The 12,009-nt window shown below is 49.6% G+C and overlaps 1 protein-coding gene across 1 annotated transcript in view; it reads right to left on the bottom strand.

The window, feature by feature from the left end:
* Positions 1-1,017: 1,017 nt before the first annotated feature.
* Positions 1,018-12,009, bottom strand: part of GRIK3 (glutamate ionotropic receptor kainate type subunit 3) — a 255,576-nt gene continuing 244,584 nt past the window's right edge. Inside the window, exons 14-16 of the mRNA XM_006077572.4 lie at positions 10,441-10,663; positions 9,676-9,926; positions 1,018-3,708 (exon numbers count right to left, since the gene is read on the bottom strand). Coding sequence (XP_006077634.1) covers positions 3,514-3,708; positions 9,676-9,926; positions 10,441-10,663 — 669 coding nt within the window. The 3' untranslated portion in view covers positions 1,018-3,513. The remainder of the gene's footprint in view (positions 3,709-9,675; positions 9,927-10,440; positions 10,664-12,009) is intronic.

Genomic DNA, 12,009 nt, shown 5'->3' with positions numbered 1-12,009 from the left:
TTGGAGCCATTATCCACACATGGACATAAGGCTTGAATGGAAGGCGATACCAGGCTGTGTGTCCTCCCATCTCCATGTAGGACTTGAGAAATAATTTCAGTCCCTTTCAGGGAATTTCCCTAATGGAATTGTGCCACTGAGTTTCACCTTCCTCCCCTCCTTTGATGAAGTTCTTTCTACCCCACCACCTCCTAGTCTTCCTGCCATCACAGTCTATATATGTGCATAGCCTCAGAAGAAATGACACGTTCATGGCGTGTCACACACAAAAGCACACACACGGTCGAGTGTGTGATACGAACATGGACGTGGGCATGTGCTATGAAAGTAGACCAGATAAAGAGAGTGGCTCATGTCTGTGATTGGTGAGAAAAAGTTGGCAAATACCTTCATCAGAATCTGGCTATCTGGAAATTGCCCAAAACAGTCATTTTCCCTTCAAATAGGACACTCCACAGAGAGCAAAGAAGTCACGAGCTGTGGGTCCCTGCAGGGTTTCCTCCCCACTTGGCCCAGTCTCCCCAGGCCAATGTAATCTCAGCAAATCTTTGTGACAAATGACCTCTCTCCATGGCAGAAGTGTACCCAGACTCTAGTTCCCTTCCTGATTGTCCATCTCTGCTCCTATTGTGAGCTGGAACATATGTGCACCTTTGAACACACATATGTGAACACACACATGAACTCCAGGCCCACGTGGCTCCTCACATACAACATGCACTCCCTTGTGCTGTGCACCAGTCTAGTTCCCTCCACTGCACACACACATGCACACGTGCTCACAAACAGACACCTGGATGACATGGCTTCTCCATTTAAACATTTAGCTTCTCCATTGGAGAAGGCAATGGCACCCCACTCCAGTACTCTTGCCTGGAAAATCCCATGGACAGAGGAGCCTGGTGGGCTGCAGTCCATGGGGTCGCAAAGAGTCGGACACAACTGAGCGACTTCACTTTCACTTTTCACTTTCATGCATTGGAGAAGGAAATGGCAACCCACTCCAGTGTTCTTGCCTGGAGAATCCCAGGGATGGGGGAGCCTGGTGGGCTGCCATCTATGGGGTCGCACAGAGTCGGACATGACTCAAGCAACTTAGCAGCAGCAGTAGCTTCTCCATTAAAACATATTTTATCTTGTCCTCCACCCTCTGCCATTAGGTGCACAAAAGCGTGCGCGTGCACACACACACACACACACATAAGCATACACAGTTGTTCACGTATGTGTACATATGTATACTCACCAGAACCCCAATATGGCATGGCTTCTCCTGTTTTTACATGTATGGGGTCCTGCTGCTTGTCCAGATTTATCTCCTTCACCCCAAATTCACACACACGTGCACACACACACACATCAGAACCCAAAGGATTCTCCTATTATTGCATGCCCAGGACTCTGTTACATGCCCTCATTTATCCTTCATGCCCAGCCCCCAAAGATCAGACATACGAAGATACACATATATGCGCACGCACACACACACACACATACATTCCTACATCCAGGAGCTCACAACAGCATGGCTTTTCCTATCATGATGCGTGCTGGCCACGTGGCCTTCCATCCCTCTTCTCCCACCTCCAGTGCTCACAGCCTGTCGGAACTGCTGTGGCCCTGGGAACCAGCTGGTTTGGCCCAGTTTGGAGAAGGGACGATAGTTATCACATGCGTCCACTGTGCTCTCCTGCTCTGGGACTCCTGAGGAGAGTTAGAGATTACCCTTCACCCCAGCTGAGAAGGTTCTTGAGACCTAAATGTGGCTCTTTTCTTAACCAGGGTCCCAAGCAGAAGCAGAAGAGTGGCAGGGGGTGGGTGGCTGGTGTCTCCTGGTCTCTGTACAGATTTCCAGCCCCCTTTCCCTGGCACAAAGCCTGACCTCTGCCCTTGGCCATGGGCAGCCTTGCTGGCCTCATCATGCTCTCTTTAAGGACACTTTGTTCCTAATCCCTCCACGTCTCATTCTCCTCCCAGAATCTTATGTCTCAGACCTAGAGTATCTGTCCCAGCTGGCTGGAACCCACATATCACCTGGCCCACCCCTCGCTGCACCTCCTCTGCTGAACCCCCAAACCCCACAAGGTCCCAGCTCCTCTGGACAAGAGACCAGGGGCCACCACAACCTTGTATCTCTGTGTGGGGTCTTTGGTTAATCCTCCAGGAGGCAGCTTCAGCCTCCCCACTCCAGAGGCCTCTACCAGGGAGGCTATTCTGCTCCCTGGAAATTTTCTTTCTCTGGGGGGCATCTTCAGGTTTGACAAGTCCAGGAGGCATGGAGTTCTTTAAGCGCCCCCCAGTCCAGCTTTCCCCATCTACCCCAAAGTGAGCCTGTGCCGTGGACTTGATCCTCCTTGGAGGAAGGTGACAATGTTCACTTCAATCTAGGCTACTTTTCTCCTTCCATGATGACAGAAGACGGTCAAGGTCAACTGGCCAGGAATGGGGAGTTGCTGAAGAGTAGATGGCAAAGAGCTCAAGCGTCCTAATGCCACTGGGGTTTAGAAAACAGCTTGGAAACCAGCAAAATAAAATCCAATGGCTTGAGGGCCTGTGGGATTTCCATGGAATCCACTGTTCCTCTGGCCGAGTCTCTGGGCATCCTTTGCGAGAGATCCCACGGGTCCTTTCTCCTCCAGTCACAATGGGGAGGAGAATTTGCTCTGACCACTCTCCCACTCCTAGAGACCTTCTAAAGGAGCAGGACCCTTTGGGACATTGTCTGGAAGAATTCAAATTGGCATTCTCTGTGCATCCTCCTCTCTCCCAGACTCCAAACTCCTCTTTTTCCCTGCGGGGCTCCTGCCTTTAACTTTGCCCAAACAGGGGCTCCACCATGGGTGGTGTCAAGTCCAGGAGATGAGGACCATGTGAGCAGCCCCTGGGGGATGAGTTCTTCCTTCTGACCAGGCATGTGGGGTGGCTGTCCTCCAGCTTCAGCTCCCATCGGCAGCCAAACGATAACATCCTTTTCGGTACCCAAGGTCTGTGTCTCTGGTCTCATAGTCAAGTTCCAGGAGGCCTGCCCTCGTGGGGAAGGAGCGGCAACATGGGCAGCCAAACGATAACATCCTTTTCGGTACCCAAGGTCTGTGTCTCTGGTCTTATAGTCAAGTTCCAGGAGGCCTGCCCTCGTGGGGAAGGAGCGGCAACATGAGAGCTGTTTCCTGTTTTCTTTGGCCCCTGCAGGGCCATGGTAGAAACTTCTGACTATAGAAGAGAGTTGAGGGGCAGGTGAATTTGGCCTGAGAGAGGCATGTGCTTCCTTTGGCCTTGGCTGTCTTGGCTGGCAGCTTTAGAAACCCATAGAAGAAACAAGAGGAGGGTGAAGCCCAAGCAGCTGGCCTGGGGGCCTGCTGGTTTCCTGGTAGGTAAGGGCAGAGGGCTCTTGGCCCAACAGGCAGGCAGCAGCTCTAGTCCCCAAGTCCAGTGTGGGGCTTGGGGATGTTCTTCCAGTCTCCTTTGCTTTCCTCCACCTTGCCCCCAGGCTGGCAGTCCCCACCCCACCTGTGCCTAGGGGAATACGGGGGCCAATGATGTGCTGCAGGTCATGCTGTCTTTGCCTGGAAGCCGGCGATCATTGAATGTGTGCATGTTGATGACGGCGTCAGTCTTCACCATCATGGGAGGCTGCGGCTTGTGCTTGACCCGACGCTGGCAGGTAAGGGAGAAGCGGATCTCGTCAGCCACGGTGCTGCAGAAGGAACGCTGGGGTTGGGGGTGGGAGGGAAAGGAGCACAGGGGTGAGGCCCGGCCATGGAACTCCAGCCAACTCCTCCCCTTCCTCCCAGAGCCTGTGCTAAGGCCTCTGGGTTTCCTTCACAGCTTTACGCCACCCACCCTCTGCCCCCTGCAAGGTGATTAGTGTGGGTTGTTGTTGTTTAGTCACTAAGTTGTGTCCAACTCTTTTGCAACCGCATGGATTGTAGACTGCCAGGCTCCTCTGTCCATGGGATTTCCTGGGCAAGAATACTGGAGTGGGTTGCCATTTCCTTCTCCAGGGGATCTTTCCAACCCAGGGACTGAACCACATTTCTTGCATTGGCAGGTGGGTTCTTTACCACTGAACCACTAGGGAAGCCCAGGTAGTTTGGAGAGCACCCCAGAAAGCATCACGTCCTTGTTTGGAATCTAAGGTGATATCATCTTAGCCCCATTTTACTGATGAACAAACTGTGGTTCTGACTGGCATGCACATTAAAGTCTGAGTAGTTCACCTGCTTGACTTCTCTCCACTAGCTTCTGAGGGCAGGAACCAGCAGTTTCATCCTATGAGCCCAGCCTCCAGCTCTAGGCCTGGCTCAGAGTCAGGGCTTAAGAAACACTTAATGAATATATGGATGACCTCTGTGAAAGGGGCTCCCATTGAAAGGAGGAGTCACTTTGCTCCCATTCAGGAAAGCCTAGTACAGATTTCTCAATGGGAAGGCACATCCCTGTAGGGCTTTTGCTGGCTTGGGTCCCTGTGGGTATCCAAGAGGGACAGCTCAAGTGCAGCACTGCCCACAGGTATCTGATGGCAGTGGCTTCTACGAGACCAGCTGCCAGAGGCTTGTCCCATGGCTTGCCGAGAAGGCAGCAGGCTGTCAATGTCTCAACTTGCCCGGGGAGGCCTGGGCATCAGCACTCAGATAGGTTGTAGTTAGGTCATATGGTACTGGGGAACGAGGACTTAGGCTTTGAATTCTGTCTCTTACCCTCTGTGTGACCTCACCAAGCTTCCTCTTGCTCCTCCACTAAATGCAGGATGTCTTCCCTCCTTACGTCCCCTCTTCATTCTGCAACTATTTACTGAGACCTACTCTGTGCCATTTTCATACTGTTCATACTGTTCATGGGGTTCTCAAGGCAAGAATACTGAAGTGGTTTGCCATTCCCTTCTCCAGGGGATCATGTTTTGTCAGAACTCTCCACCCTGATCTGTCTGTTTTGGGTGGCCCTACACAGCATGGCTCATAGTTTCATTGAGTTATACAAGGCTGTAGTCCATGTGACACTGAAAGATGAACTCCCCAGGTCAGTAGGTGCCCAATATTCTACTGGAGATCAGTGGAGAAATAATTCCAGAAACAATGAAGAGATGGAGCCAAAGCAAACACAACACCCAGTTGTGGATGTGACTGATGACAGAAGTAAAGTCCGATGCTGTAAAGAGCAAGATTGCATAGGAACCTGGAATGTTAGGTCCATGAATCAAGGCAAATTGGAAGTGGTCAAACAGGAGATGGCAAGAGTGAATGTTGACATTCTAGGAATCAGTGAACTAAGATGGACTGGAATGGGTGAATTTAACTTAGATGACCATCATATCTCCTACTGTGGGCAAGAATCCCTTCAAAGAAATGGAGTAGCCATCATGATCAACAAAAGAGTCCAATGAAGTACTTGGATGCAGTATCAAAAACGACAGAATGATCTCTGTTCATTTCCAAGGCAAAGCATTCAGTATCACGGTAATCCAAGCCCTGACCAGTAATGCTTAAGAAGCTGAAGTTGAACAGTTCTATGAAGACCTACAAGACCTTCTAGAACTAACACCCCCAAAAGATGTCCTTTTCATTATAGGGGACTGGAATGCAAAAGTAGGAAGTCAAGAAACACCTGGAGTAACAGGCAAATTTGGCCTTGGAATACAGAATGAAGCAGGGCAAAGGCTAATAGAGTTTTGTCAAGAAAATGCACTGGTCATAGCAAACACCCTCTTCCAACAACACAACAGAAGACTCTGCACATGGACATCACCAGATGGTCAACACTGAAATCAGATTGATTATATTCTTTGCAGCCAAAGATGGAGAAGCCCTATACAGTCAGCAAAAACAAGACCAGGAGCTGACTGTGGCTCAGATCATGAGCTTCTTATTGCCAAATTCAGACTTAAATTGAAGAAAGTAGGGAAAACCACTAGACCATTCAGGTATGACCTAAGTCAAATCCCTTAATGATTATACAGTGGAAGTGAGAAATAGATTCAAGGAATTAGATCTGATAGACAGAGTACCTGAAGAACTATGGACGGAGGTTCATGACATTGTACAGGAGACAGGGATCAAGACCATCCCCAAGAAAAAGAAATGCAAAAAGGCAATGGTTGTCTGATGAGGCCTTACAAATAGCTGTGAATAGAAGAGAAATGAAAAACAAAGGAGAAAAGGAAAGATATACCAATTTGAATGCAGAGTTCCAAAGAATAACAAGGAAAGATAAGAAAGTCTTCCTCAGTGATCAATGCAAAGAAATAGAGGAAAACAATAGAATGGGAAAGACTAGAGATCTCTTCAAGAAAATTAGGGATACCAAGGGAACATTTCATGCAAAGATGGGCTCGATAAAGGACAGAAATGGTATGGACCTAACAGAAGCAGAAGATATTAAGAAGAGGTGACAAGAATACACAGAAGAACTGTACAAAAAAGATCTTCATGACCCAGATAATCACGATGGTGTGATCACTCACCTAGAGCCTGACATCCTGGAGTGCAAAGTCAAGTGGGCCTTAGGAAGCATCACTACAAACAAAGCTAGTGGAGGTGTTGGAATTCCAGTTGAGCTATTTCAAATCCTGAAAGATGATGCTGTGAAAGTGCTGCACTCAATATGCCAGCAAATTTGGAAAACTCACCAGTGGCCACAGGACTGGAAAAGGTCAGTTTTCATTCCAATCCCAAAGAAAGGCAATACCAAAGAATGTTCAAACTACCACACAATTGTACTCATCTCACACACTAGTAAAGAAATGCTTAAAATTCTCCAAGCCAGGCTTCAACAGTATGTGAACCATGAACTTCCAGATGTTCAAGCTGGATTTAGAAAAGACAGAGGAACCAGAGATCAAATTGCCAACATCTGTTGGATCATTGAAAAAGCAAGAGGATTCCAGAAAAACATCTATTTCTGCTTTATTGACTACACCAAAGCCTTTGACTGTGTGGATCGCAACAAACTGTGGAAGATTCTTAAAGAGATGGGAATACCAGACCACCCAACCTGCTTCTTGAGAAATCTGTATGCAGGTCAGGAAGCAACAGTTAGAACTGGACATGGAACAACAGACTGGTTCCAAATAGGAAAAGGAGTACGTCAAGGCTGTATATTGTCACCCTGCTTATTTAACTTATATGCAGAGTACATCATGACAATTTCTGGGCTGGATGAAGCACAAGCTGGAATCAAGATTGCCAGGAGAAATATCAAGAACCTCAGATATGCAGATAGCACCACCCTTATGGCAGAAAGTGAAGAAGAACTAAAGAGCTTCTTGATGAAAGTGAAAGAGGAGAGTGCAAAAGTTGGCTTAAAGCTCAACATTCAGAAAACGAAGATCATGGCATCTGGTCCCATCACTTCATGGGAAATAGATGGGGAAACAGTGGAAACAGTGTCAGACTTTTCTTTTTGGGCTCCAAAATCACTGCAGATGGTGTCTGCAGCCATGAAATTAAAAGACACTTGCTCCTTGAAAGAAAAGTTATGACCAACCTGGACAATATATTAAAAAGCAGAGACATTACTTTGCCAACAAAGGTCCGTCTAGTCAAAGCTATGGTTTTTCCAGTGGTCATGTATGGATGTGAGAGTTGGACTATAAAGAAAGCTGAGCGCCGAAGAATTGATGTTTTTGAACTGTTGGACTCTTGAGAGTCCCTTGGACTGCAAGGAGATCCAACCAGTCCATCCTAAAGGAAATCAGTCCTGAATAGTCATTGTAAGGATTGATGTTGAAGCTGAAACTCCAATGCTTTGGCCACCTGATGTGAAGAACTGACTCATTTGAAAAGACCCTGATGCTGGGAAAGATTGAAGGCGGGAGGAGAAGGGGATGACAGAGGATGAGATGGCCGGATGGCATCACTGACTCAATGGCCATGAGTTTGAGTAAACTCTGGGGTTGGTGAAGGACAGGGAGGCCTGGTGTGCTGCAGTCCATGGGGTCACAAAGAGTCGGACACGACTGAGCGACTGAACTGAACTGAGCTGAATTCTGTGCCAGGCACTGATGTTCTAGGTGTTAGGCACAGAGCAGTGAAAAATACAGACAAGGTCCTAGTGCTCAGGGAACGCTGATGATGGGATAGAAACAGATAATAAACATGTGAACAAATAAATAGTTTCAGAAAGAGATAACTATTAAGAGAATAAAGCATTGAAATGGGATAGAGTTGGGTGGGGAGTGGGGATAGGAGGGAAAGACTACTTGAGCTTCAGCTGATGACCAGAAGACTCTAAGAATATGGGGCTCTGGGAGAAGCACAGTGCAGGGTGCTGGAACAGCATGTGCAAAGGCCCTAAGGCAGAAATGTGCTTGGCTGGTTAGGGACTAAAAACGTGGCCAGTGTGTGTGGAGCAGAGTAAGAGAGGGGAGAGTGGGAAGGAGGAGGCTGGAGAGGTGGGTAAGGACTAGATCCTGTAGGCTTTTTAGTGGAATTTGGAGCGCATTTCAATTGTAATGTAATTCTAATGTAACCTAAAGGATTTGATTGTTCTTCTTAGATGAATCATAATTTTTAAAACCATTCCCAATTATTGAACATTTAGGTTTTCTCACATTTTTTTTTCACATTACAATGAACACGTCAATGAACATTCTTGTCAATAAAATTGCACATGTTTTGGCCACTTCTACTGGGTACATTTCTAAAAGTAGAAATTGACTGATCAAAACATGTAGCCTCCTTTAAAGACTCTGGCCATACTGCAGAGTTACCTTCCAGAAACTTAACCTCTTGGACTCCCCCTGAGCAATGTGGTAACATGTCCCTTTTCTCACACCTGTGAGAACTTGAACACCAAGAATTATCTTCGCCCTTCCTCTTTGCTCACTCCAGCTTACTGATTAGAAATGACTCCACTGAATTTTGGTTGGATGTATAAGTGCATCTTATACAGAAGACTTAACTGCAATCTCCTTCTACACTTGTCCTGTCTCCCTTTCAACTTCCCTGTGAGAAGAGCTTCCCCACAGACCACTGGCCCTCCACTCAAGGTACACATTCAAATCACTCCGTATGCTTTCTTAAGAAGCCAATCCCAGGGGCCACCACAGACTAATTAAAACACAGTCTCTGGGAGTGAGGCCAGGGTATTAGCACTTAAAACACTTTCTCCCTGTGATTCCAATTTGCTACTGGGACCCAGAACCACTGCCCAACCACACGTGAATTAATCAGAGGGGGTGAACCTAGCAAGCTTGGGCTAGCCCTCTTAACTCTTTTTCTCTGTTAAACTTTTGATTATGGAAATTTCCAAATATATGCAGAAGTAAAGAGAACAGTATAATGAACCCCTATGTAAGCATCACGAAGCATCCACAATTACCCTGGAGGGGTTTATGCAGGGGAACGACATGGTTCGAATTAAGTTTTAAACAGGGCACTGGCTGCTGTATGGAGAGCAGCTGGTGGAGAGGAAGAGAGGAGGCAGGAAGACCCGACCAGAGGCTAGTGCGTGGTCCAGCTGGGGATGATGGGCATGGCCTGGCGTGGAGCCAGCATGATGGGAAAGCATGCAGAATGGGGCTGGTAGGGCTTCCTGGAGAATGGGATGCAGAGTGGGCTATGGGTGGAGGGGTGGGATCGGACACCACCTTGCACCTGGCACCTAAGGAGGGTGAAGCCAGTGTGGTCCCTGATCTGTTCTGTCCATTCCCCATGCCTGCTCCAGTTCTTGGAGGTTTACCTGCTCTCGCTCTGCGGTCTTGCGGAGCTTGTACACAAACTCGCCCACAGCCACCAGCACAGACAGGACCAGCCCGGCGGCGAGGACGATGAAGATGCCCCCGATCTTCTGGATGCCCAGGGCGCTGGCCTCTTTGTTTTCCTCCTCGGGACACCCGCTGCCCCGCCACCACTTCTCCTTCATGATGTGCAGCTTGTCCTCCTCCTGGAGCTGCAGGATGGCAATGGTGATCTTGTCCCGGTACGGGGAGCCTGGGTGGGGGAGAGGGGGCCCTGGCCATTAGCGGCCTTCAGCCCATCTGTGCGCCCCCGCCAACATCCTGGCAGGGGCTAGCCACTGTCACTAGCCCTCTCAGCACACTCTTCCGAAGGGGGCCCCCAGTGCCAGGAGGCCCCTCTTTTAATTCATCAATGGTGTCTCCACGGATCCAGGGTGGAGAGTCTTGCCTATGAATCCCTGTCCCCGCAGGCCTCTGGAAGGCCCAGTGTATCTGAGCTGCCTCAGCAGGGATGAGGTGAGAGAGAGGAGGCAAGACCTTGAACTGACCCCCATCTCTGTGTCTGCCTCCGGGTCTCCTCTGCTCAGGCCGGCGCTGACCGCAGGAGGCTTATGACTCTGCCGTTTTGTTTCTGGGCTGAGCCCTTTCAAGGCTCAGGGGGTGATCTGAGAGAGGGAGTGGGAGGCCACGTGTGCGCAAGAGTGAACCTGAGGGTCTTGCCCACCTCTGTCCCCCGCCGCCCTCCTGTCTGCAGCCCCTGTGCTCACCCATGGGCGTGCCGATGCCATAGCCCTTGGAGTCGATGAGGCCCCCGATCTGGGTGAGGTTGCAGTTCCTCTGGGTGACGTACTCGATGGTGGTCGATTCCATGAGCAGTGCGTAGTCAGCCGTCAGCGTCCGCTGGATGCCCTCCTCGTTGTTCTTCACCAGCGCCGAAGGTTTGCTGCTCATGAAGGCCCACATCTTCTCGAAGGTGGAGATCTTGGATTTCTGGGCCACGGGGAAGCAGTGGGGGTGATGCACACACAGTTACTGACCACACAGGGGCCAAGCACTGCTCACTCTCAGCAGGGCCTGGGTCACTGAATCCTGTGCACAGTCCTTAGAGTGAGTGAGTTCCACCCACTGCTCAGATGTGGAAACTAAGGCCCTGGGAGGGTATGTCCTCAAACACGTGGCATCTGATCGTAAAGCTGAGAGTCAGACTCAGGCCCACCCACATGGAAACCATTGACTCTTTGCCGTGGCACAAGAGGTCTTCAGGCTTTTCTTTAAAAACTTTTTTATTTCTCTAAGATTTATTAAACAATTAAACACATGCAGGTCATGTTCCAAGTGTTTTGCCTGCATGAACTCACTGATTCTTCCCCATAGTCAAAGGGGGCAGGTATGGGTTGGCCAAAATTTTGTTTTGGTTTTTCCATGGCATCTTATGGAAAAACCCAAATGAACTTTTTGGCCAACCCAGTACTATTACTAGCTCCAGTTTACAGATAAGAGAATGGAGTTTAGCTGTGCCTCAATTTGCCTGATTTACTCAGACACAAACTGGCAAAACCAAGCTATCTGACTCCAGAGTCCATGCTCCTAACCACTGAGCTTCCCTGCCTCTTAGAAACCGCTGTGAGGGTGGCCGGGAAGGTGGGTGGATGCTGAGGAGGGCAAAGCTCGGTGGATTCTGGGCTCCCTACTCCCACTTCAAGCAGTCCCTCTTATGCACCATGTTCCTGGGGAATGTTTGTCTCAGGCAAGGGTTCCTGTCTGTTCTCCATCAATATAGTGAAAGAGAAGCAGGGTGAGAATTGCTGAGAGGGCAGGAGAGTAGGGGTAGTCAGAGCAGGTGGTCCGGAGGCCCCCTCACCCTCTGGTTCCAGAGTGTCCCAGGCTGGATGCTGCTGCCTGGGTGGAACCAGCATCCTTGAGAACAGGCTGGTGAGCGGGCTGTTGTGCTTGATCCCCAGCTGGGGGAACTCAGGGAGGGCCTGAGGCCAGGAGAGGTTCAGTGTCTCTTGCTGCCGGAAAGGACTGGGCAGAACAAGGTGCATGCCTTCATGAGATTTGTTGGGATCTTAATGTCTGCTGGCTGCCTGCTCCCAGCAGGGATCAGCCCCACCTCCATGCATCCCAGGGGAGCAGGTGGCTCTGCAGTCCCCACTGTCCCTGGCTTTTTCTGAGTCTGACCATGCCTGTCTGTGATATTGACCTGTCTGACTGGCACCTGGCCCAGCTCTGGGGTGCGTGGTGGCATGGGTGTGCTCCAAGAGGCTGGTGTGGGGCTGGAGGAGAAGGGAGAAGCTGTGACTGTCAGGAGTGGCGGGGGAGGGGGCTGGGAGGAC

The sequence above is a fragment of the Bubalus bubalis genome, chromosome 6 (genome assembly GCF_019923935.1).
Source record: "Bubalus bubalis isolate 160015118507 breed Murrah chromosome 6, NDDB_SH_1, whole genome shotgun sequence".
Classification (NCBI taxonomy): Eukaryota; Metazoa; Chordata; class Mammalia; order Artiodactyla; family Bovidae; genus Bubalus; species Bubalus bubalis.
The sequence above is the reverse complement of the archived record's forward strand: the minus strand, read 5'-3'. Positions and strand labels throughout refer to the sequence as shown.